Genomic DNA, 23,853 nt, shown 5'->3' with positions numbered 1-23,853 from the left:
CTCCTAGCTTAGCGTTGTCAAACAGAGCCTATAATAAAAATAATCAATTCTTGTTTGTCACCTCAGGAAGTATAAGTAAGGGAGTAGAATTTGGGAGTACGCATAGTAGAATTATGTGCACTGTGACTATAATGTTTTTTTTTTCTTTTTAATGTTTATTTTATTTTATTTTTCTTTTTGATTAATTCAAATCAAGTATTCTTTTAAAACACTTATCATTTTTTTTTTTTTGAAGAGAAACACTTATGATTTTTTTAAATATAGTATTTGTACTATATTTTTTTCAAAATTTTTAACCCAAAACTTCAATATCCTGACCACCGTGTTCGATATGATCTTGTAACCTATCATTGCAAATGGCTAGTTTTATGAAATAGATACGGTGGATATATTTTGATAAATTTTTTTTTTTTTTAAATATGTTGTAATTTTTTTAGAAATAATTTTTGTTATCTTATGAAAGTTGGGTTATTTATTGTACATAGCTTGGAAATTATAATAACTATTTATCCTTTTGTCCCATTTTGTCTAACATGTTTACTGCACGTATTCATTGATCAAACAAACTATTTCTTCGTTATTTATTTTCTTTTGTAATTTGTAATTACTTTTTTGTGTGTGTGTGTGTGTGTGTTTAATAGTACTTTAATTTTAATATAGTTTTTGAATATATAAATTTTTATATACTAATTAATACTAAACTTAATATTATGAAAAATTGAATTAAAAATACTTCAGTAAAACTTTATTAACTAAACCAGACAAACAAAATGTGACGGGAGGAGTACAAGATATATAAATATTTGATGCTAATTTGTCAAGATTTTTATATTCTATTGAAATAATTTGAGTATACAAGTGCAAACTATCATATAGTGTGATGATATCCTTGTAACTATTTCAAATGAGGTTCATAGTTTCGAACTCCGATGGTGAGATTTAGATTCTTTGGGCTGAAAACATTTATAAAATTATAGATCAGAATTTAGAACATATACTTCTTTATAAATAATCATGACTATCAAAAAAATAAAATAGAACAAATCATGACTATCTAAAAATAGAACAAATCTTTACTATCTAAAAATAGAACAAATCATGACTATCTAAAAATAAAACAAATCATGACTATGTAAAAATAGAACATGTCATAAGTTAATTGAGTGACCCTGCTATTTTTAAGTTATAACCTCCCGCTATTTAAAGTGTGGTGGGTCTTCAAACATATATATGTTGTTATGACTTGCCACTGCACATCTATCACCTAGCCATCAGCAGATATACAATGAGAAACTTCAAAGAGTCTCATGATGGTGTAATTGTTGTGGCTATGTTATGTAGTGTTTTGTGTTGGGTATGGGCGCGGCAGATTTGGAAGAAACACATCCGCCGAAGCGTACTTCCCACGAATTGGCCTGTCGTCGGAATGTTGCCGGGCCTCCTACAGAACGCCGGCCGCATCCACAATTATCTAACAGAGTTTCTCCGACAATGTGGTGGGACATTTGAGTTCAAAGGTCCATGGTTTGCTAACATGGACATGCTTATGACCTGCGATCCTGCTAACGTCAATCACATCCTCTGCAGAAACTTCGACAACTATCCGAAGGGTCCTGGTTTCCGGAAAATATTTCACGTCCTTGGAGATGGGATGATAAACGTGGACTCGGAGCTATGGGAGCTTCACCGGAAGACCACGCCGCCGCTCATGAACCATGCCAACTTCCGCAATTCCTTGGAGAGGAACGTGTGGCAGAAGATGGAGAATGGGTTGTTTCCGGTTCTTGACCATTATGCTCAACAAGGGACCCACATCGATTTGCAGGAAATTTTCAAAAAAATGTCTTTGGACATAAGCTGTCAGCAGTTTCTGGACAAGGATCCCGGCAGTCTTTGCGTTGACCCAACCAGCGACCATCCAATCTTGAAGGCGATCAGGGATGGCGGGAATGCTATTCTCTACAGACATATACTCCCGGAAAGGTGTTGGAAGCTGCAGAAATATTATGGGATTGACAGAGAGAAGAAGCTTACTCAAGCTGATCGGACTTTCGATGACTTCATATATCCCATCATTGAGGAGAGGACGGAACAGCTCAACAACAAAACCCAGCAGCAACCACACGATTCCTCCGGCATGCTGACATCACACATCGAAACCCACCGAGGAAAGTCGATGCAGTTTCTCAGAGACACCTTTACGACATTCATCCTCGCCGGAGTAGACACCACGGCTTCTGCACTCACTTGGTTCTTTCTGCTGCTTGGACAAAACCCTCAGGTTGAAGTAAAGATCCTCCACGACATCCTTCAACTGAAACAAGACAAGAAGGTTTTTAAGGTAGAAGAATGTCAGAAGTTAACCTACCTCCACGCTGCCTTTTGTGAATCTCTCAGGCTATTTCCTCCGGTTCCTTTGAACCACAAAACCCCGATGGAGAAGGATATTCTCCCCAGCGGCCACGTTGTTACTCCAAAAACCAAAATAATAATGCCATTTTATTCCATGGGGAGGATGGATACAGTGTGGGGTGAAGACTGCATGGAGTTCAAGCCCGAGAGGTGGATTTCACCCGATGGTGGAATCAAACGTCAACCTTCATATAAGTTTCCAGCCTTCAATGCTGGACCCAGAACTTGCATAGGCAGGGATATGACTTTCACTATGGTCAAAATGATTGCAGCTACCATAATATGTCATTATCAATTTCAATTGGTGGAACCTCATTATTCAGAAGTTCTAATTACTGAATCAATCCTTCTCGAAAAGAAACATGGTTTGAAGGTCAAATTCATCAAACGTAAGTAAGACTATCAACATAATTTCATTCTCTTCTCAGCTTTACTATCCGGCCTCGTTTTAATTAGTACGTGCAAGTGTGATATGATCCTGTATTAAAAGATTTCTAGTATTTATATATATATATATATATATATATATATATATATTGTTCGTATGATTCTCAGGCAGCATAAGTATTCTTTATGAGAATTTTATATTCTTGTCGTTGTTATAATTGCTATGCACAATTATTGATATTGAGTTCTGCTGATGTTAAATAAAGTGCACTTGAACTTGTATTGTTTACTTTTTTATATGTAAAAATGAGAGTTGTGTATACTTTTAGGAATTAGAATCAAAGTCATTGTTATTCTTTGGTTGACAGGTTTCTACTACACTATTATGAGATTTTTTTTTTGAAAGCCACTATTATGAGATTTGATTACCTCCTTAATTAGAAAATTTATTCCCTAATAAAATTAGGGTTTCATTCCATTATTCTCTTCCTAATTGATATTTGATTTTTAAGTTTGGATTAGTGCTTTTAGAATTTTTTTTTTTAATTTTCAAAAAAAAAAAAAGAATTTTGTTTTTATTTTATTTTTTGTTCATATTGATGCTTTGGATGTCTTTATATTAGAATAAATTGTCTTGATTTTTTGTTCTTGTATTTTTAAATCCTTTATTCCCATTATAGGATCATACATAACCAAACAGCAATATTGGTAATAATTTCCATTCCACCATAATACCAAACATGCAAAATAATTTCACCAAACATGCAAAATAATTTCACCAAAAGTCATTACCATTACCAAGTATTTGATTCCCATTACGATTCCGATTCCATGTGTGAACCAAACACACCCTAATAAAGTATTCTGTTATGAATATCTTCTTCGTGTGTATAAGAATAGGTCACAAACTACGTACTTAAGAAATGTACTCGGTTTGTGGGTTATTATGTTATTATTACCGGATGGAGTTATGGATTACTAGATATGATTTAAGCACATGATGCTGAGGGTTTCATGGCAATGCCTAATCCGAACATATATTTGATCTAATCATACATATCCTCAACTAGTCGACTAGCAATCACTAATATTGTTTTCTGATCAGACTTCATAGCTAACAAAATATTATCTCATTTATTTTTATTAGAATGTTAGTCTAATGATTTCATGTTTGGAAATAATAATTCTAAGTTTCTAACAATGTTATGTTTTCTGTTCAGTTTACAAATTTATACATGCATCACAATAATAACATTTGAGAAATCTAATAGGATCCCGGAATTATATTCTAAAAAATTTTGAGAAAAAATTGGATAATTAAAACAAAATAAATTAAATTGAAAGAGAAGTTCCATATCATATATGTCCCATTCCATTGATGAAGGGGAAAGGTGAACCAAAGCAGAGACAGAGAAAAGAGATGAAAGAAGAAGCTGTTATGTTCTTTTTAATTTCTCAGGGAGCAAACAGACGAAGAATATATACAGAGGTGATGAGATGAGGAGATGAGCGGGAAAGATGGTTATAACTTATAACTACCATGCCTGAAATTACAATGGTGCCCCTGTTTGTAATATAGCTGTTGCATTGCTTTCTTCCTTTGATATCCATCACATACATTGATTCGATATCGCATATATTTTTAAAATTTTTTAAAAACGATACCAAATTGGTTATTTTAAATAACCGACGTGGTATCTGCATATTATTATATATAATATATAATATATAATATATTCATATGACGTCGGGTTTTTGTTAAAAACCAACGTCAGTATGTACCTATTTAATTTTATTTTTTTTAAAAAATATACATTGGTTTTTTTTTTTTTTTTTTTTTTTTTTTTTAACCGACGTCATATCATTTAGTTATTATGTCAGAAATAATGATGTCGAAAAAAAATCAACGTCGTATATATAAAAAAACGAGTTAATACTCAAAATGGTCCTCGATCGACTATAATGATTTTTTTCTCAATTTCGTCCTAAATGACTTTGGTGATCTCACTACTGGAAATTATGGAATTTTCGACCACCTGAAAGTGATATTAAATCAAGTTGATACCAAAAAGTGATCGGAAATAGCAACAAAGGTTTTTCCGGATACCAAAAGTGGTCGGAACAAGGTTTTTGACTTGATTTAAGATCACTTTCAGGTGGTCGAAAATTTCATAATTTCTAGTAGTGTCTAATGTAGCCCAGACTTTTGTATTTTTGCTCAATTTAGTCCTCTGTTTGTTATTCCGTCTATTTATTCCCAAGCATGTGAATATAAAATTTGATTTGCAGGGAAAGATCGATTGTATGAAGTTGAATTAAGCCTGAGAGGTGGTCTTCAGTACCGGACCCAAGACTTTTATAGGTAAAGAAATGTCTTTTATTGTAGTGAGAAAATGGTTGCAGCTAGCATAATATGTGACTATTAGTGTGGCCGGATAGTGGAACCTCACCCTCCCAATAATTCTACCATCTCATTCTATTCTTCTTAAAATGAAACATGCATGCATGGTTTAAAGGTCAAGTTCAACAAACGTGATTAATATATAGACTCATTGATATGAATCGATGTGTATATTTGCCAAGAACGTGTTGGATGTTAGCAGGATGACTAGTGAAGAGAGTGTCCATGTTAGCAAAGACTACAGGTCCTTTGAACTAACTCATATATGGGTTAGCCGCCTTAGCTTCAACATCACATGTACTGGGAATGGTTTCCAAACCAATCATTTTTCAACAATATTGTATACCTTCTCGTTGTGTTGAGGTCGTTGATAAACGCTTATTTGTCTATATTTATTTCTTTTTTCACTAAGACATTTTGCTTATAGATCATTCCGAATTTCATGAGATTAGGACTATATTGTGTTATTTTACAAGGAGTTTGATTTATAAAGCTTTGGAAGCAAAGATGAGTATTTTCATGCATTTTGGTGGGCGTTGGAGTCAAATGAAGCGTTTTGGATGCATTAGGAGTGTGTTCTCAATGGTCTTGGTCATTTGGGCAAACCAAAGCAAAAGAGAAGCAAAATGTCAAGGCCGGCATTGCAATTTTCGCACTACACATCGACATCTGAGTATTTAGACAATATCTCGGCCTAGGAATGTCCAAATGAAATCACTCTTGTACCATTGGAAAGAAGACACAAAGAGCTACAACTTTCATGAAGACCTCAAAGCCTAATTCTGAAGATAAAAGGGTTTAAATCAGTCTGCAAAACGAAGTTCCGTTGTAGAGAGGCTCTTAATTGATGCATCGTGCCTTGTCAGAAATTCCCATTTTTGACTCTTTAAATGCTCGACACGTGATCGATCTGCAATTTCCAGTCCTCTTTGCTCCTATTTAAGTTCTTTTTCACTCATTTCTCTAGGGTTTTGACTTATGTTCGAACCGTAGATAGACTTAGCTAATTTCTCTTCATTTCCTCAGACTTCGTTAGCTTAGATTAGTCTAATATTACATTTCTAACTCATGTATAAAGCTTGTAATCACGGATTGGAGTGGGATTCAATAACAAATTTCTCATCTTCAATAGATAAGCTTTCTTACTCTTCTTTTAAATCTTTTGTGCAATGTTAATGATATTTTCTTGTGTTATATTGTTATTTATGTTTATTAAGTGTGAGTAGTCCGTTTTTGGTTCATAATCAAACTAGCTACAAGTAATATTTAATAACTTATTATTATATAACTCGTATGTCTTGAATGACACTTAGAAGTTTGTCATGACTACCTAATTGACAATAAAATATACGTGTATATATATATATATATATATATATATATATATATATATATACTATAATAAACCTTTCCTTTACAAATGTCATGCAACATTTTTTTCACACAACTCTTGTTCCGAACTAGGTAAAAGTCATGGTCAAAAGACACATACTGACAAACACTAGTCCACCATATGTAAAGACAACCATGTCGTCAAGTCAAAGGAATATTGCATACTTGTAACGTAGAACATACCGCTGAAGCATAGGTATAAACACTATGCACTACGTTGTAGTTAGTCATTTTCAATGACTTGTTCTCTAACAATCACCCACATGTCCACTCTTCCTATCTCATACGGAATGGAGTGAGACTCACCATAAAAAGGACAATGTGCTAGTCTTTGTCGAAATTCTAATGCCCAATTAGAATTCCTATGACTAGTATATATAGCCGACATATCACTAAATATAGTTAATTGAGAATTTAAATTGCATCATATCGTAAAATACAGTAATGTATTAGAGCAACTACAAGTGTGATTTTTCGAGAAGTTTTTTTAAAAACAAAAATTTGAAATGGCACATTGCCACACGCGCCAGTTGGATGCGTAAATTTATTTTTATACTTATGTTGCCAACTTTTTTTTTTTCCATTCTCTTCCTTCTCTTTTCTACATATCACTGCAAAAATCACCAAAAAAAAAAAAAAAAAAAATTACATTGTTAAGGTGGCTCTTAGCTCCTACCTAATTATACATTTATACTAGAGTAAATGACCCACTATGTATAATCAATTAGAAACCAAATTTCATCCATAATCCTTAAGTGGAAAATACTATATGTATTTTCACTTTTTACTCTCAATTTCTATTCCTTTTCACAAAATTTTGATATTGACACTTTTTGTGTGACTCACATAATAAAAATATCCTATATCCTTATTTGTCACATTATGAAATAAAAATGAAAAAGTAAAATTTAGAAATACGTATAGTAGAACTCAATTTAACTACCAAGTTGTCATCATGATCTTCCATTGTTTTGTTTTTGATATTTTGATTAGACTTGAAATTGTCTAATGTGAAATGCATAATAATTTTTAATAAAAAAGTCATCACTAATAATTTAGTGAAGATTTGAAACATCAGAGAAGTCGTAATATCTTTTCATTTTTTTTTTCAAATAAAATGAAAATAAAAAAATTCTACTATATGTACCTTCAAATCTTAGTCCCTCAAATTTACTCTTTGATGTGGCAAACTCTGATAGATTGTTTTTTTTTTTTATGTGAGTATATCTACATCAATATTTTAAATGTGAGAGTAAAAGTTGGGAATAGATGATGAGAGTACATTTAATATTTTTTAATAAAAAATTATAGTAATCATTTTAAAAACAAACTATTCTTGATGGAGATTGATTTGATATAACACCTGTACTTACTTTCTCGTTTAATTTATGTTAATCTTTTTCTTTCAACAATTAATGATACTCCGTATGTTAGAGCTATAAATCACGCATGTTCTTCTAAAAAAAAACTAAAAAATTTTAAAACTTTTAATTTTCTTATGTATATTTTCATAAACATGTATTTGTTTTAAAATTTTAGTATTGGCTTGAGCTTTACTCCTGTGGATATTTTGAATAGCCAATAATAAAAATAATATAAATTTTTGTCAGCTCTTATTGTATATATTACATGTGGCTAAAACACTGATATGGTATATATTTTTTAAATAAATTTAAAAATTGATACGACGTCGGTTAAATTAAAAACCAACATCGTAACAATTTGAATTTTTTTGAACAATATACCACGTCGGATAGATATTAATAAATAACCGACGTTGTATTATTTTCGAATAAAAAATAATTCATCCAGCAGAGGCATGAAGCACCAACCACCTCACAAGTTTCTAGCCTTCAAAGGTTGGACTCAGAACTTTCATGGATACTTGGATAGGGATATGGCGTTCACGATAATGAAAATAATTACAGCTAGCATTATATGTCATTATTATTATGAAGTGGCAGATGATGATGGCTTTCACCCACTTCAAATTATGGATTCAATTCATATTGAAAAGAAGCATGCATGGTTTGAAAGTTGAAACGTGTAGTACGTAATTATATTGATGACACCATCAATGATCAATGTTAACTTTCTCTCAACTATCAACTCATATGGGTTACCCGCCTTCAACATCACATGTACTGGGAATGCTTTCCAAATTAAACGAATCATTATTTTTCAACAATATTGTTTATGTGTTGAGGTCCTGAGTCATAAATAAATAAACCTAAATAAGTCGATCTTTTGTTATTGTTGTAAAAGTTTGAATTCATTATGAAATAATATTTTTATATTATAGTTGTTATTAAATTTATTATCTTCTGTACTTTCTAAACTAATTTTACTAGAGTAGTAATGAAATTCATCATTTTTTAATTCTAGTCTATTGTGTAATTTTTTCCATTTCAAATATATTTATTTTACAAATAAAAAATTAACTAAATCAGGTATGGGAAAAAACATATTTTTAAATAAGGTAATTTAAAACAACTTTAAAACAATTTTATTTTCACATCTTAATGCTTTTTAAAATTATTTCTCCTTTTTTCACATATTTATTTAAATAATAATACAATTACATAAATCATATCACGTATCGGTTTTTCTAAAATTATTGCGAACAAACGAGTCATATATTATTGATACTTTTACACTTATCTTATAATCCAAAAAATTATACAGTTCCAACAAATATAATTATTTATAACTAGACCTTTGACTTTATTATTTAAATATATATTTAAAAAATAAAATGCGTGCATCGCACATGCAGTTTACGAGTACATTAATACATAAACATACAATATTAACTTTGGACCTCTCTTATTCATTATAATACATGTATTCATTAATGGTTTGTTGAGGAATATAAATGTCACATTATTTCTCCTCGAAAGGCCAAAATCATTAATTATGTACACTGTGACTATAATGTTTTTTTTTTTTCTTTTTAAAGTTTATTTTATTTTATTTTTACTTTTGATTAATTCAAATCAAGTATTTTTTTAAAACACTTATCATTTTTTTAAATATAGTATTTGTCCTATATTTTTTCAAAATTTTTAACCCAAAGCATCAATATCCTGACCACCAGGTTTGATATGATCCTGTGACCTATCATTTCGAATGGTTAGATTTATGAAATAGATATGGGGTATATGTTTTGATATTTAAAAAAAAAAATATGTTGTAAATTTTTTAGAAATAATTTATATATGTTATCTCATGAAAATTGGGTTTTATATATATATATATATATATATATATATATATATATATATATATATATATATTGTACTTAGCTTGAAAATTATAATAACTATTTCTCTTTTTGTCCCACTTTGTCTAACATGTTTAAGGTACGTACTATTCGTTGATTGATCAAACAAACTCTTTCTTTATTATTTATTTTCTTTGTAATTTGTAATTACTTTTAATTTTTTTTTTGTTTAATAGTATTTAATTTTAATATAGTTTCTGAATATATAAATTTTATATACTAATTAATACTAAACTTAATATTATAAAAAATTGAATTAAAAATACTTCAGTCAAGCCTTATTAACCAAACCTCACAAACAAAATGTGACGAGAGGAGCACAACTGTACAAGCAACATATAAATATTTGACATTAATTTGTCAAAATGTTTATATTCTATTGGAATAATTTGAGTATACAAGTGTCAATGATGATATCCTTGTTAGTTGTTACTATTTCAAATGAGTGTTCAAAATTTCGAACTCCAATGATGAGATCAAAATTCAGAACAGATACTGCGTTATAAATAATTATGACTATCTAAAAATAGAAATAAGTTAATTGAGTGACCCGATATTTATATATTATAACCTCCCGCTATTTAAAGTGTGGTGGGTCTTCAAACTTATATATATTATATTATGGCTTGCCACTGCACATCTATCACCTTGCCATCAGCAGATATACAATGAGAATCTTCAAAGAGTGTTATGATGATGTAATTGTTGTGGCTATGTTATGTAGTACTTTGTGTTGGGTATGGAAGAAACGCAGCCGCCGAAGCGTACTTCCCACGAATTGGCCTGTCGTCGGAATGTTGCCGGCGCTCCTACAAAACGCCGGCCGCATCCACCATTATGCAACAGAGCTTCTCCGAGAAAGTGGTGGGACAATTGAGATCAAAGGTCTATGGTTTGCTAACATGGACATGCTTGTCACCTGCGACCCTGCGAACGTCAATCACATCCTCTGCAGAAACTTCGAGAACTATCCGAAGGGTCCTGGTTTCCGGAAAATATTTCACGTCCTCGGAGATGGGATGATAAACGTGGACTCTGAGCTATGGGAGCTTCACCGGAAGACCACGACGCCGCTCATGAACCAGGCCAACTTCCGCACTTCCTTGGAGAGGAACGTGTTGCAGAAGATGGAGAATGGGTTGTTTCCGGTTCTTGACCATTACGTTCAACAAGGCACCCACTTCGATTTGCAGGAAATTTTCAAAAGAATGTCATTGGACATAACCTGTCAGCAGTTTCTGGACAAGGATCCCGGCAGTCTTTGCGTTGACCCAACCGCCGACCATCCAATCTTGAAGGCGATCAGGGATGGCTCGAACGCTATTCTCTACAGACATATACTCCCGGAATGGTGTTGGAAGCTGCAGAAATATTATAGGATTGACAGAGAGAATAAGCTTACTCAAGCTGATCGGAGTTTCGATAACTTCATATATCCCATCCTTGAGGAGAGGAAGAAACAGCTCAACAACAAAACCCAGCAGCAACCACATGATTCCTCCGGCATGCTCACATCACACATCGAAACCCACCGAGGAAAGTCGATGCAGTTTCTCAGAGACACCTTTGCGACATTCATCCTCGCCGGAGTAGACACCACGGCTACTGCACTCACTTGGTTCTTTCTGCTCCTTGCACAAAACCCTCAGGTTGAAGCAAAGATCCTCCAAGACATCCTTCAACTAAAACAAGACAAGAAGGTTTTTATGGTAGAAGAATGCCAGAAGTTAACCTACCTCCACGCTGCCTTTTGTGAAGCTCTCAGGCTATTTCCTCCGGTTCCTTTGAACCACAAAACCCCGATGGAGAAGGATATTCTCCCCAGCGGCCACGTTGTTACTTCAAAGACCAAAATAATAATGCCATTTTATTCCATGGGGAGGATGGATACAGTATGGGGTGAAGATTGCATGGAGTTCAAGCCCGAGAGGTGGATTTCACCTGATGGTGGAATCAAATGTCAACCTTCTTACAAGTTTCCAGCCTTCAATGCTGGACCCAGAACTTGCATAGGCAGGGATATGGCTTTTACTATGGTCAAAATGATTGCATCTACCATAATATGTCATTATCAATTTCAACTGATGGAACCTCATTATTCAGAAGTTCTAATTACTAAATCAGTCCTTCTCGAAAAGAAACATGGTTTGAAGGTCAAATTCATCAAACGTAAGTAAGACTATCAACTTAATTTCATTCTCTTCTCAGCTTTACTATCCGGCTTCATATTAATTAACAGTTCTCAGCTCTACTATCCGGCCTCATATTAATTAACACATGCAAGTGTGATATATATACTAGAAATGCAAGATCATATTACACTTGCACGTACTAATTAATATGAGGTCGGATAGTAGAGCTAAGAAGGGAATGAAATTAAGTTGATAGTCTTATTTACGTTTGATGAATTTGACCTTCAAACCATGTTTATATATATATATATATATATATATATATATATATATATATTCGTATGATTCTAAGGCAGCATAAGTATTCCTTATGAGAATCTTATATCCTTGTCGTTGTTAAATGATTGCTATGCATAATTATTGATAATGTGTTCTGCTAATGTTAAATAAAGTGCACTTGAACTTGTATTGTTTACTTTTTTATGTGTAATAATGAGAGTTGTGTATATTTTCAGGAATTAGAATTAAAGTCATTGTTATTGTTTGGTTGACAGGTTTCTACAACACTATTATGAGATTTGATTACTTCCTTAATTAGAAAATTTATTTCCTAATAAAATTAGGGTTTAATTTCATTCCATTATTCTCCCCCAAATTGATATTTGACTTTTAAGTTTGGATGAGTGCTTTTAGATTTTTTTTTTAAAAAGAATTTTGTTTTTATTTTATTTTTTGTTCATATTGATGCTTTGGATGTCTTTATATTAAAATAAATTGTCTTCATTTTTTGTTCTGGTATTTTTAAATCCTTTATTCCCATTATAGGATCATACATAATTAAACAGCAATAATATTGGTAATCATTTCCATTCCACCATACTACCAAACATGCAAAATAATTTCACCAAAAGTCATTATCATTACCAAGTATTTGATTCCCATTACGATTCCGATTCCATGCGTGAACCAAACACACCCTAAAAGTATTCTGTTATGAATATCTTCTTCGTGTGTATAAGAATAGGTCACAAACTACATACTTAAGAAATGTACTCGGTTTGTGGGTTATTATGTTATTATTACCGGATGGAGTTATGGATTACTAGATATGATTTAAGCACATGATGATGAGGGTTTCATGGCAATGCCTAATCTGAACATATATTTGATCTAATCACACATATCCTCAGCTAGTCGACTAGCAATCACTAATCTTGTTCTCTGATCAGACTTCATAGGTGACAAAATATTATCACATTTATTTTTATTAGAATGTTAGTCTAATGATTTCATGTTTGGAAATAATAATTCTAACAATGTTATGTTTTCTGTTCAGTTTACAAATTTATACATCACAATAATACCATTCGAGAAATCTAATAGCTGCTAGATCCCTAAATTCTAAAAAAAGTTGATAAAATTGGATAAATAAAACAAAATAAATTAAATTGAAAGTGCAACTTCCATATCATATATGTCCCATTCCATCACATTAATTCGATCATTAAAAGGTAATTAACCACATGTGAAGAAAGAGAGACGGATGAAAATGAACAAAATAATAAAAATTGAAAAATAAATTGTTAAAATGATTTTCGATAATGACTTAAATAACTTGATATAAAATTAGTTGAAATTTAATAAAACTGTCCAATTTTAATATGTAATGAGAAGATATGAATGAATAATATATCAATACATTTGTGGCCAAAATCCTACCATATATATAGACTTTCAATCGTTATAGTGTGGACTTATGGACCCTGATTCTAAGCGACATTTTGAATTATAATTTCGACGGTGACCGTTTGTTGTTCAATTCACATTATTATTATTATTATTATTATTATTATTATTATTATTATTATTATTATTATTAACTGTAAAACATGATGCATTTTTGTATCTCATATTATGTAATTATGTACCTTAAGCGTATGAATTATGTACCTGAAATAAAGTAAATATAACATGTATTTTTGTGTCATGTGGCTATTCTATTGCTAAAGTGCCGTGTAATAAGTTACCTAGTCAACCTCAAAAAGCTAAGGCTATGACTGTTTTAAGAAGTGGTAAAATCATTGAAAACAATTTAAAAGAAAATATCACTCCTAAACAAACTGAAATAACTTAAAAATTGAATAATGATGCTCATGTTATTATAGTATTGATAAGGATGAGTCTAAGTTGCATAAATTTGATGATCCTTCCCCCAAGCCATATGTGCCCCCAATCCCTGTTGATGTTTAAAAATCTATGAATTTGTCTAGTAGAGCTAATGAAGCACAAAGAGTCAACATCACCTTCACTGAGGCTCGATCTCATGAGCTCCCATATGGGAGAATCATTACATGTCATCTGAGCACAAGATGCTTGGTACAAAAGAAGAATATTTTGAATGAGAATTGCACAATATAATAGGAAAAATGAACCAGGGAGGACTCTCTTTATCTTCTTTTCTTTCATCTCACAACGTTGAAAATAAGTGTGGGGAAGAAACTTGGCCTAAAAATCACAAAAAAAAAAAAAAATTTATTTTCAAAATTTTTAATTTTCTTATATTTTCATGAACATATTTGTATTAAAATTTTAGTATTAGCTTGAGCTTTACCCTTGTGGATATTTTGAATAGCTAGTGACGAAAATAATGCAAATTTTTGTCAGCTCTTAGTGTGTATATCACATGTGGCTAAAAAATAGACGTGATATATATATTTCAAAAAAAAATTAAAAATTGATAAGACGTTAATTAAATACTAAACCAACTTCGTAACAATTTGATTTTTTTAACAACATACTATGTCGGATATTAATAAATAAACGATAATAAGTGCTATTTGTCTATATTTTCTCTCCATTTCACTATACCATTTTGCTTATACATAATTCCAAATTTCATGAGATGAGAACTAAATTGTGTTATTTTGCAAAAATTTAGGTTTGAAAACCTTTGGAAGTAAAGATGAGTATTTTCATGCATTTTGGTGGACATTTGAGTCAAATGAATCGTTTTGGATGTATTAGGAGTTCATGGGAGCCAAAGAGAAGCTAAGAGGATGGGTAAAACACTTCCAGGGGAGTCTAAGAGTGGTGTATTCAATGGTCATAGTCATTTGGGCAAACCAAAACAAAAGAGGAGCAAAAGATCAAGGCATTGTAATTCTCGCTCTGCACATCGACGTCTTAGTATTTGGACCATATCTCGGCCTGGAAATGTACAAATGAAGTGATTCTTGCAACATTGGAAAGAAGACTGCAAGGGATACAACTTTCATGAAGACCTCAATGCCTAATTCTGAAGACAAAGGGGTAAAAATAAGCCTACAAATCGAAGTTCCGTTGCAGAGAGACTCTCGACGCGTCGAGAATTTCCTCGACGCTTTGAGCCTTGCCAAAAATTCCCCTTTTTCACTCTTTAAATGATCGACGTGTCGAGACCCCCAAATCTGCAGATTTACAACCCGTCTCTGCTCCTATTTAAGCTTGTTTTCACTCATTTCTCAATGGTTCCGACCCATACTCGAACCCTAACTATTTTCTACTCTTTCCTTTCATATTTTAGGGTTAGATTAGGTGTAGATTTAGGTTCTTATTCATTTTTGAAGCTTTTATTGTAGGATTTACACTTGGATTTCAAGATTCTACCATCATCTCAATAGAGAAGCTTTTCTTTCACTTCTTTTATCTTCTTATGCAATGTTTATGATTCCAATTGTGTTCTTCCTTTATTTATGCTTATAATGTGTGAGTAGATAGCTTTTGGACTTGAGCTAGGGTCTATTGTCTTTATTGGTGCTTTGTTTGTGATTATTGCATATGGGTAGAACTCCAAATTGTGGTTCATGTGTTTATGAGGGTACAGTGTTTTGTTCATATCTTGTTAATGTTTGATGTACACATTCATTAGCATGTTTTTGGAGAATTCCTTGCTTCAATGAAAGTTGGGTAATGGATTTGTGGCACCCCGACCCAATTTGTTCATATGAAAATAGGAGAAATTGGAGGCTTTAGATGCTTTGTGTGCTTGATGGACATGGAATTGATACGTCATTAGAGTGGGACAATTTCTTTTTCTAATCCTTGTTTATTAATCACGAGAGTGGTTCGTAGACTGGGATACCTACGTGCATTCCCACTTGATCCCTTGGTTATTTGTTCTCCTAATCCCATAGGTTGTTGAAGCATATAGAAGATAATGTTCCCTACCTTGAGTCATATTTCTTTATTTTGTGTTTATCTTTGTGTATATGTGTTAGTCATAGCATTTCCTTAAACTTGTTGAGTACTTAGCTTCTTGTTGATTTCCTAGTGCTAGTGCCTAGTTGCTTGTGATTGCATATTACGTGCCATAACCCCTAATCCCTGAGGACGATATTTCATACCTGTACACTCACCCTCACTCATTTTTGCTACAATCAAAAATTGATCATGGTAATTATTTGGAGATGGGACTTGTATTATTTAGAGGTGGGACTTGCTACCATCACTCATTTCATACCCGTACAAGTTTCTAGCTTTCAAGGCTGGACCCAGAACTTGCATGGGTAGGGATATGGTGTTCATGGTAACGAAAATGTCAAAGTACCTATGAAATTCATGTACTATAGTGTTTTGTTCAATTTAGTCCTTATACTTTTTTTTTTTCTGTTCAATTTTGTCCATCTACTTTAAAAAGTGGTGAAACTAAGGACAATTGTCCAAATCTCATTCGGAACATGGTTGTAATTTTTTATTTTGGACATACTAATTTAATATATTGGTGCAGTGGTAAAAATAATTAATTTTCAATATTTATAAAGTAATATATGAGTAGGAATACTGTTGGTCCCGGTAGGGTCGAAAGAGAGTCTAGAGGGAGGGGGAGGGGGTGAATAGACTCTAATCGATTTTTCAAAGATGCTCCTTTCGGAGATATGCACAGCGGAATAAGGTTTCGTCTAAGATTTACTTTGCACACTTTCGTTAGAAACGTTTAGCGTTTGGTCGATATGATATGCAATGCACGAAAGCAATAAAGCAATAATTAAAGAGATATGGAGAGAGAGATTTTATAGTGGTTCGGCTGTTAACTAAACCTACTCCACTCTTCTTTCACAACTTGTGAAAAGGTTTGTACTATCACTCCTAGTACAAACTACTTCAAGCTGGCTTCCTTGATCACTAACTTGGACAGCCACTTGATAGGTTTTTCAACTCCTCAAGTTTACTCCGTCTCTATCAACTTCTTCCTAAGAGTTGAGATGTTGGAAAGATAATCTGGTGTTTCTCCAACAGGTTGAAGCCTTGTCTTGACAACATTCTCATTGCTTCACTTAATTGAGGGTTGTCTTTACAAGTCTGTCTTGACTTGTTTGCTCAGAGATGTTCGTCAAAATATAAACTATACTACAATTTATAATATTTATAAGTTATCAAATAATATTAAGTCAATAAGTCTTATATAAAGTTTTAATAGTACAAGACTACAAGTTCAAATGTATTTAACGTCATTTATAAATTTTAATTTAGTAGAAAATCATGTTAATTTTAAATTTTGAGATTAATAACAAAAATATTAATTTTAGAAAAGTGTGTGGCTGTGTGTAATGTGTATATATACATTAATTATTATTAATGTAACAAAAGGTTGTAGTAGTTTAATTGGAAATAACTTAAATTAGTAATTATGATTAAGTGATTAAGGGTTTAAATCTCATTTCAAACAAAAATATATCAATTTATAAAAAATTTATATATTTAAAACAAAATAAATAATATAATAAATTACGGGCCTAATCCGGGATCGGCCCATAAAAAGCCCGGGACCGGCCCTGAATATTATGGGCCGGTCCTGAGCTGTGCTGGCCGAGGCCCAGGCCTGAACTTTGGCCAGCTCTAATGGATAGGGATATGGCGTTCACGATAATGAAAATAATTACAGCTAGCATTATAAGTCATTATTATTATGAAGTGACAGATGATGATGGCTTTCACCCACTTCAAATTATGGATTCAATTCATATTGAAAACAAACATGCATGGTTTGAAAGTTGAAACGTGTAGTACGTAATTATATTGATGACACCATCAATGATCAATGTTAACTTCCTCTCAATTCAACTATCAACTCATATGGGTTACCCGCCTTCAACATCACATATACTGGGAATGCTTTCCAAATTAAACGAATCATTATTTTTCAACAATATTGTTTATGTGTTGTGGTCCTGAATCATAATAAATAAATAAACCTAAATAAGTCGATCTTTTGTTATTGTTGTAAAAGTCTGAATTCATTATAAAATAATATTTTAATATTATAGTTGTTATTAAATTTATTATCTTTTGTACTTTCTAAACTAATTTTACTAGAGTAGTAATGAAACTCATCATGTTTTAATTTTAAGTATTATTAATTCTATTCTATTGTGTAATTTTTTTCCATTTCAAATATATTTATTTTACAAATAAAAAATTAACTAAATCAGGTATGGGAAAAAACACATTTTTAAATAAGGTAATTTAAAACAACTTTAAAATAATTTCATTTTCACATCTTAATGCTTTTTAAAATTATTTCTCCTTTTTTTCACATATTTATTTAAATAACTAGTTTTTTACGCGCATTGCACGATTGGGATAATGTCCAATATTTTTTTTTTATTTTATATATAAGTACTTTAACGTATATCAAGGCAAGATTATATTGGAATTGTTCATGCATAGATAATTCAATGTTAAAATTTGCGTATTTAAATAGGCAATTCTAAATTTACAAATGCAATTGATAATATAGTCAAGATTGATTATAATTGTCAATAAAATAATTGTATAGGTATGCTTGAAACCAAATACGGGACATAAGGGAGAACAAATAAAAATTAGGGCATAAAATATTAAATATATACTAATATTGAAGAGCTAACTGCTGATTGCCAAACAAGGACATTGCGAGATAGTTTTTCATTTCAATTTGTTGTGTGATTTGAATACTTTTTTTTTTTGTCAATAAATCCACCGAGTAGTTAATATGATTGACTTAATTATATAATTTTATTTTTTTTAACAATTAGTATTATTATTATTATTATTATTATTATTATTATTAAATATATGTATACCCTTAGGTCATTTTACATGTTAATATAAACAACTAATTTTTTCAAATATCTTTTTACCAATCGTTGATATAATTCGCTGGTCAAATTCGCTAATATAATCCGCTAACTGCTGATTGTCAAACAAGGACATTGCGAGATAGTTCTCACTTCAATTTGTTGTGTGATTTGAATACTCTCTTTGTCAACAAATTCCTCAAATAATTAATATGATTGACTTTATTAATTATATTTTAAATTTTTTTTCATGGTATTAATAAAATACTCGGTAAATAAATTTATATCATTATTTTGTATTATAACTTTGATATTTAATTAAAAAATAGTGCACAAAAAAGATAATAGACAATGTAGTGAATATAATCAATTGATGAATTTGAATGTAAAGAATTTTTACATTGGAGAAATATAACTAATAAAATTATTTCTCTTAATTAATTTATTGATAATGAATAATTTTTTTTTTTAATAAAGACATTGTAGGGACAATGTAGCGAATATAATCAATTGATGAATTTGAATTTTGAATGTAAAGAATTTTTATATTGGAGAAAAATAAAGATAATAAAACTAATGAAATTATTTGTCTTATTTAATTTATTAATAATGAATATTTTTTTTTTGAATAAAGGCATTGTAGATACATAATTCTAAATAGAGTACTAATTAATTATGCGAACTTTGATTGGGATGGGGTTCGAACCTAAGACCTTTCTTATTGAAATCAATGAGTAAGTTAACGGTGAACTAACGGAAACTAACGGAAAAGATAATATTTAACGGAAAAGTTAACGGATAATCATATTCATTAAGGATAAATTAGGAAATCTCAAGGAAAAATTAAAATCTGATCAATCTGAGCCATTCATTTGATTAAAAAATTTAACCGCCATTTTTTCTACCCATTATAGGCCTAACTCTCTTGGGCTCTTATTAGTATAGTATATAGTAGATAGTAGATAGTAGATAATACAATTACATAAATCATATCACATATCGATTTTTCTAAAATTATTGCAAACAAACGAGTCATATATTATTGATATTTTTGCACTTATCTTATAATCCAAAAAGTTATACAGTTCCAACTAATATAATTATTTATAACTAGACCTTTAACTTTATTATTTAAATATATATTTAAAAAATAATATCCGTATCGCATATGTAATTTACTAGTACATTAATACATAAACATACAATATTAACTTTGGACCTCTCTCATTCATTATAATACATGTATTCATTAATGGTTTGTTGGGGAATATAAATGTCACATTATTTCTCCTCGAAAGGCCGAAATCATTAATTATGTACACTGTGACTATAATGTTTTTTTTTCTTTTTAAAGTTTATATTATTTTATTTTTATTTTTGATTAATTCAAATCAAGTATTTGTTTTAAACACTTATCATTTTTTTAAATATAGTATTTGTCCTATATTTTTTCAAAATTTTTAACCCAAAGCATCAATATCCTGACCACCGGGTTTGATATGATCCTGTGACTTATCATTTCGAATGATTAATTTTATGAAATAGATATGTGGTATATGTTTTGATATTTAAATAAAAAAAACAAATTTGTTGTCAATTTTTTAGAAATAATTTATGTATCTCATGAAAGTTGGGTTATATATTGTACTTAGCTTGAAAATTATAATAACTATTTCTCCTTTTGTCCCACTTTGTCTAACATATTTAAGGTACGTACTATTCATTGATTGATCAAACAAACTCTTTCTTTATTATTTATTTTCTTTGTAATTTGTAATTGCTTTTAATTTTATTTTTTTGTGTTTAATAGTACATGAATTTTAATATAGTTTCTGAATATATAAATTTTATATACTAATTAATACTAAACTTAATATTATAAAAAATTGAATTAAAAATACTGCAGTCAAGCCTTATTAACCGCTAGAGAAACAAAATGTGACGGAAGGAGTACAAGATATAAATATTTGATGTTAATTTGTCAAAATATTTATATTCTATTGAAATAATTTGAGTATACAAGTGCCAACTATCATATAGTGTGATGATATCCTTGTTACTATTTCAAATGAGTGTTCATAGTTTCGAACCTGGATGGTGAGATTTAAATTTTTTGAGCTGAAAACATTTATAAAATTATAGATCAGAATTCAGAATAGATACCGCTTTATAAATAATCATTACTATCTAAAAATAGAACATGTTGAGTGACCTCAAACTATTTATAAGTTATAACCTCCCACTATATTTGGATGGAGATGGGATTTGGTACTGGATTTGGTGTTGTGTGGTTGCCAGAGTTTGCTGCCATTGTTGGACGAATTGTATTCAGTAATGGTGTTTGCCAAGCCATGCTCTCATGGCTATGATACCATATTGAGTAACAGAAGAGAGAAGAAACCTTTTGTGTATTGAGAAAAAATGAATCAAGAGTTTACATCTTTACAAAAAGGAAACTATATAGCCTGTACATGAAAGAGGGGGGAAAAGTGGTTGAAGCTAAAAACTAACTGTTTTCATAACAAGAGAATTACTTTTTTTATTTTCCCTTTCCTCTTCGCCACCTTTTGTGACACAGATGGCCTCCCAATCTTCTGCAACCAGCAATGATGTTATCCAGCTAAATGCTCCGTCAAACTTCCCTATTAAAATTACCCCCACTAATTTCCCCGTTTGGAAACGGCAAGTTCAGGCGACATTAATTGGCTTCAATCTCCTTGGCTACATCGATGGTTCTGTTAAAGAACTAGCCAAGTTTAGTGGTGCTGAACAAACTATCCCGAATTTATTTTTCCATAAAACTTCAAAGATGACAAAATATCCTCTCATTTATTTTTATTAGAATGTTTGTCTAATGATTTCATGTTTGGAAATAAATAATAATTTTTGTGTTCTATTTACAAATTTATACATCATAATAATACCATTTCAGAAATCTAATAGGTCCTTTCACATGCTCTGTCGCGTCGGAATATGGGGCCCTTAGGGTTGGGGATCGGATTCAATCTTTTGGGAGAAGAAATCTAATAGGATCCTTGAATTCTAGAAAAATTTGAGAAAAAATTGGATAATTAAAACAAAATAAATTAAATTGAAAGGGCAACTTCCATATCATATATGTCTCATTCCATCACATTAATTCCACATCGTATATATTTTTAAAAAATTTTAAAAACAATATCACGTCGGTTATTTTAAATAACCGACGTGGTATCTGCATATTATATATAATATATCCATACGACGTCAGGTTTTTCTTAAAAACCAATTTCGTATGTATCTATTTAATTTTTTTTTTTAAATATACGTTGGTTTTTTATAACCGACGTCGTACCATTTAGTTATTACGTAAGAAATAACGACGTCGAACAAAAAAATCGACGTCGTATATATAAAATAACGAGTTAATATCTAAAATGGTTTTCGGCTGTAATGATTTTTTAAATTTCTTCCTAAACGACTTTGGTGACCTAATGTAGTCTCATACTTTTATGTTTTTGCTCAATTTAGTCCTCTGTTTGTTATTCCGTACATTTGGCGTTAAATAGAGGGACAACTCGGTAATTTCAATATTGGTATTTCTTTACTCATAGACTTGCGAAGTGCGAATTCATTCTTAATTTCTTTTACGAATTTGATTCACAGATCTGGAAGTAATTATGAGAGTAATTCATAAAAGAAAGAGAGATTTCGCACTTTGCAGGATTGAGAGTAAAGAGAGACCAATATTGAGATTAGTGAATTATCCTTTTTATTTAACACTAATTTGACGAAATAACAAATGGAAGACTAAATTGAGCAAATAACAAAAGTCTGGGGCTACATTAAGTCATCTAAGTCGTTTAGGATGAAATTGAAAAGAATTCACTATAGTCAAAGACCATTTTAAGTATTAACTCATAAATAACCAACGTTAAAAGTATTATTTGTACTAGTGGGAGTTAAGCCTGAAAGGTGAATTTCACCCAACGGAGGCATCAAGTGGCCAACCACCTCACAAGTTTCCAACCTTCAAGGTTGGACCGAGAATTTACATGGGTAAGGGTATGACGTTCACGGTAATGAAAATGGTTGCAGCGAGCATTATATGTCACTATCATTCTGAGTTGGTAGATGATGATGGCTTTCACCCACTTCAAATTAAGGATTCAATTCATTTTGAAAAGAAACATGATTCGGAAGTTAAGCTCAGCAAACGTACGTAATTATATTGATGACACCATTAATGTACATTAATACATTATTTGTGGCAAATTAAAAGAAAAAATATAAGTGTTATCACATGCATAAAAATAACAAATGTTAAGAAAAACATACATATGCGCAGCATAAGCATCAATTTTTTATTTTTTTTTAAAGATTCTACGTTAAAGAGATGGTTTAACGATTTTTTCTCTTGAAGCATGCTTTGGCAGAATAAAAAACCTTGAGCCATCCAATTGTTCAGCCTCTAGTCCGTTCACCGGTCGGACACGCAAAAACTCCCAAAGATTTTAGGTGACAAAATGTTTTTCTTTTCTTTCAAAAATCTCTTATTCTCTCTATCATATTTAAGAAATGGGCAAGGCTTTTATATATAGCCTTGTTTGGGCGCAGAGGTGCTATCCTTTTAAAAATATCCAAAACTACCCTACTTTTTTTCCCTTCTTTTTTCCTTTTTTCTTCACTCTGTTTCTTACGTGTCACCCCAAAAATTACAAAAGAAATTTATATTGTTGAGGTTACTCTTAGCTCCTACCTAATTATGCATTT

At 31.1% G+C, this 23,853-nt stretch overlaps 2 protein-coding genes across 2 annotated transcripts; both read left to right on the top strand.

Annotated features, from left to right (window-relative positions):
- Positions 1–1,285: 1,285 nt before the first annotated feature.
- LOC109178049 (alkane hydroxylase MAH1-like) lies at positions 1,286–2,809 on the top strand. The gene has a single exon (XM_019327545.1). It carries the CDS (start codon positions 1,286–1,288, stop codon positions 2,807–2,809), a length of 1,524 nt encoding a protein of 507 aa, XP_019183090.1.
- Positions 2,810–10,669: 7,860 nt separating this feature from the next.
- On the top strand, positions 10,670–19,677 carry LOC109178048 (alkane hydroxylase MAH1-like). The gene is made up of 2 exons (XM_019327544.1): positions 10,670–12,048; positions 19,666–19,677. The coding sequence occupies exons 1-2, from the start codon at positions 10,670–10,672 to the stop codon at positions 19,667–19,669; spliced, it is 1,383 nt and encodes a 460-aa protein (XP_019183089.1). The 3' UTR covers positions 19,670–19,677.
- Positions 19,678–23,853: the final 4,176 nt, after the last annotated feature.

The sequence above is a fragment of the Ipomoea nil genome, unplaced genomic scaffold (assembly GCF_001879475.1).
Source record: "Ipomoea nil cultivar Tokyo-kokei standard unplaced genomic scaffold, Asagao_1.1 scaffold0813, whole genome shotgun sequence".
In the NCBI taxonomy this organism is placed as follows: Eukaryota; Viridiplantae; Streptophyta; class Magnoliopsida; order Solanales; family Convolvulaceae; genus Ipomoea; species Ipomoea nil.
The sequence above is the reverse complement of the archived record's forward strand: the minus strand, read 5'-3'. Positions and strand labels throughout refer to the sequence as shown.

Excerpts from the sequence above, each read along its gene's own strand:
- LOC109178049 (XM_019327545.1), top strand. The coding sequence starts at position 1,286 with ATGAGAAACTTCAAAGAGTCTCATGATGGTGTAATTGTTGTGGCTATG.
- LOC109178048 (XM_019327544.1), top strand. The coding sequence starts at position 10,670 with ATGTTGCCGGCGCTCCTACAAAACGCCGGCCGCATCCACCATTATGCA.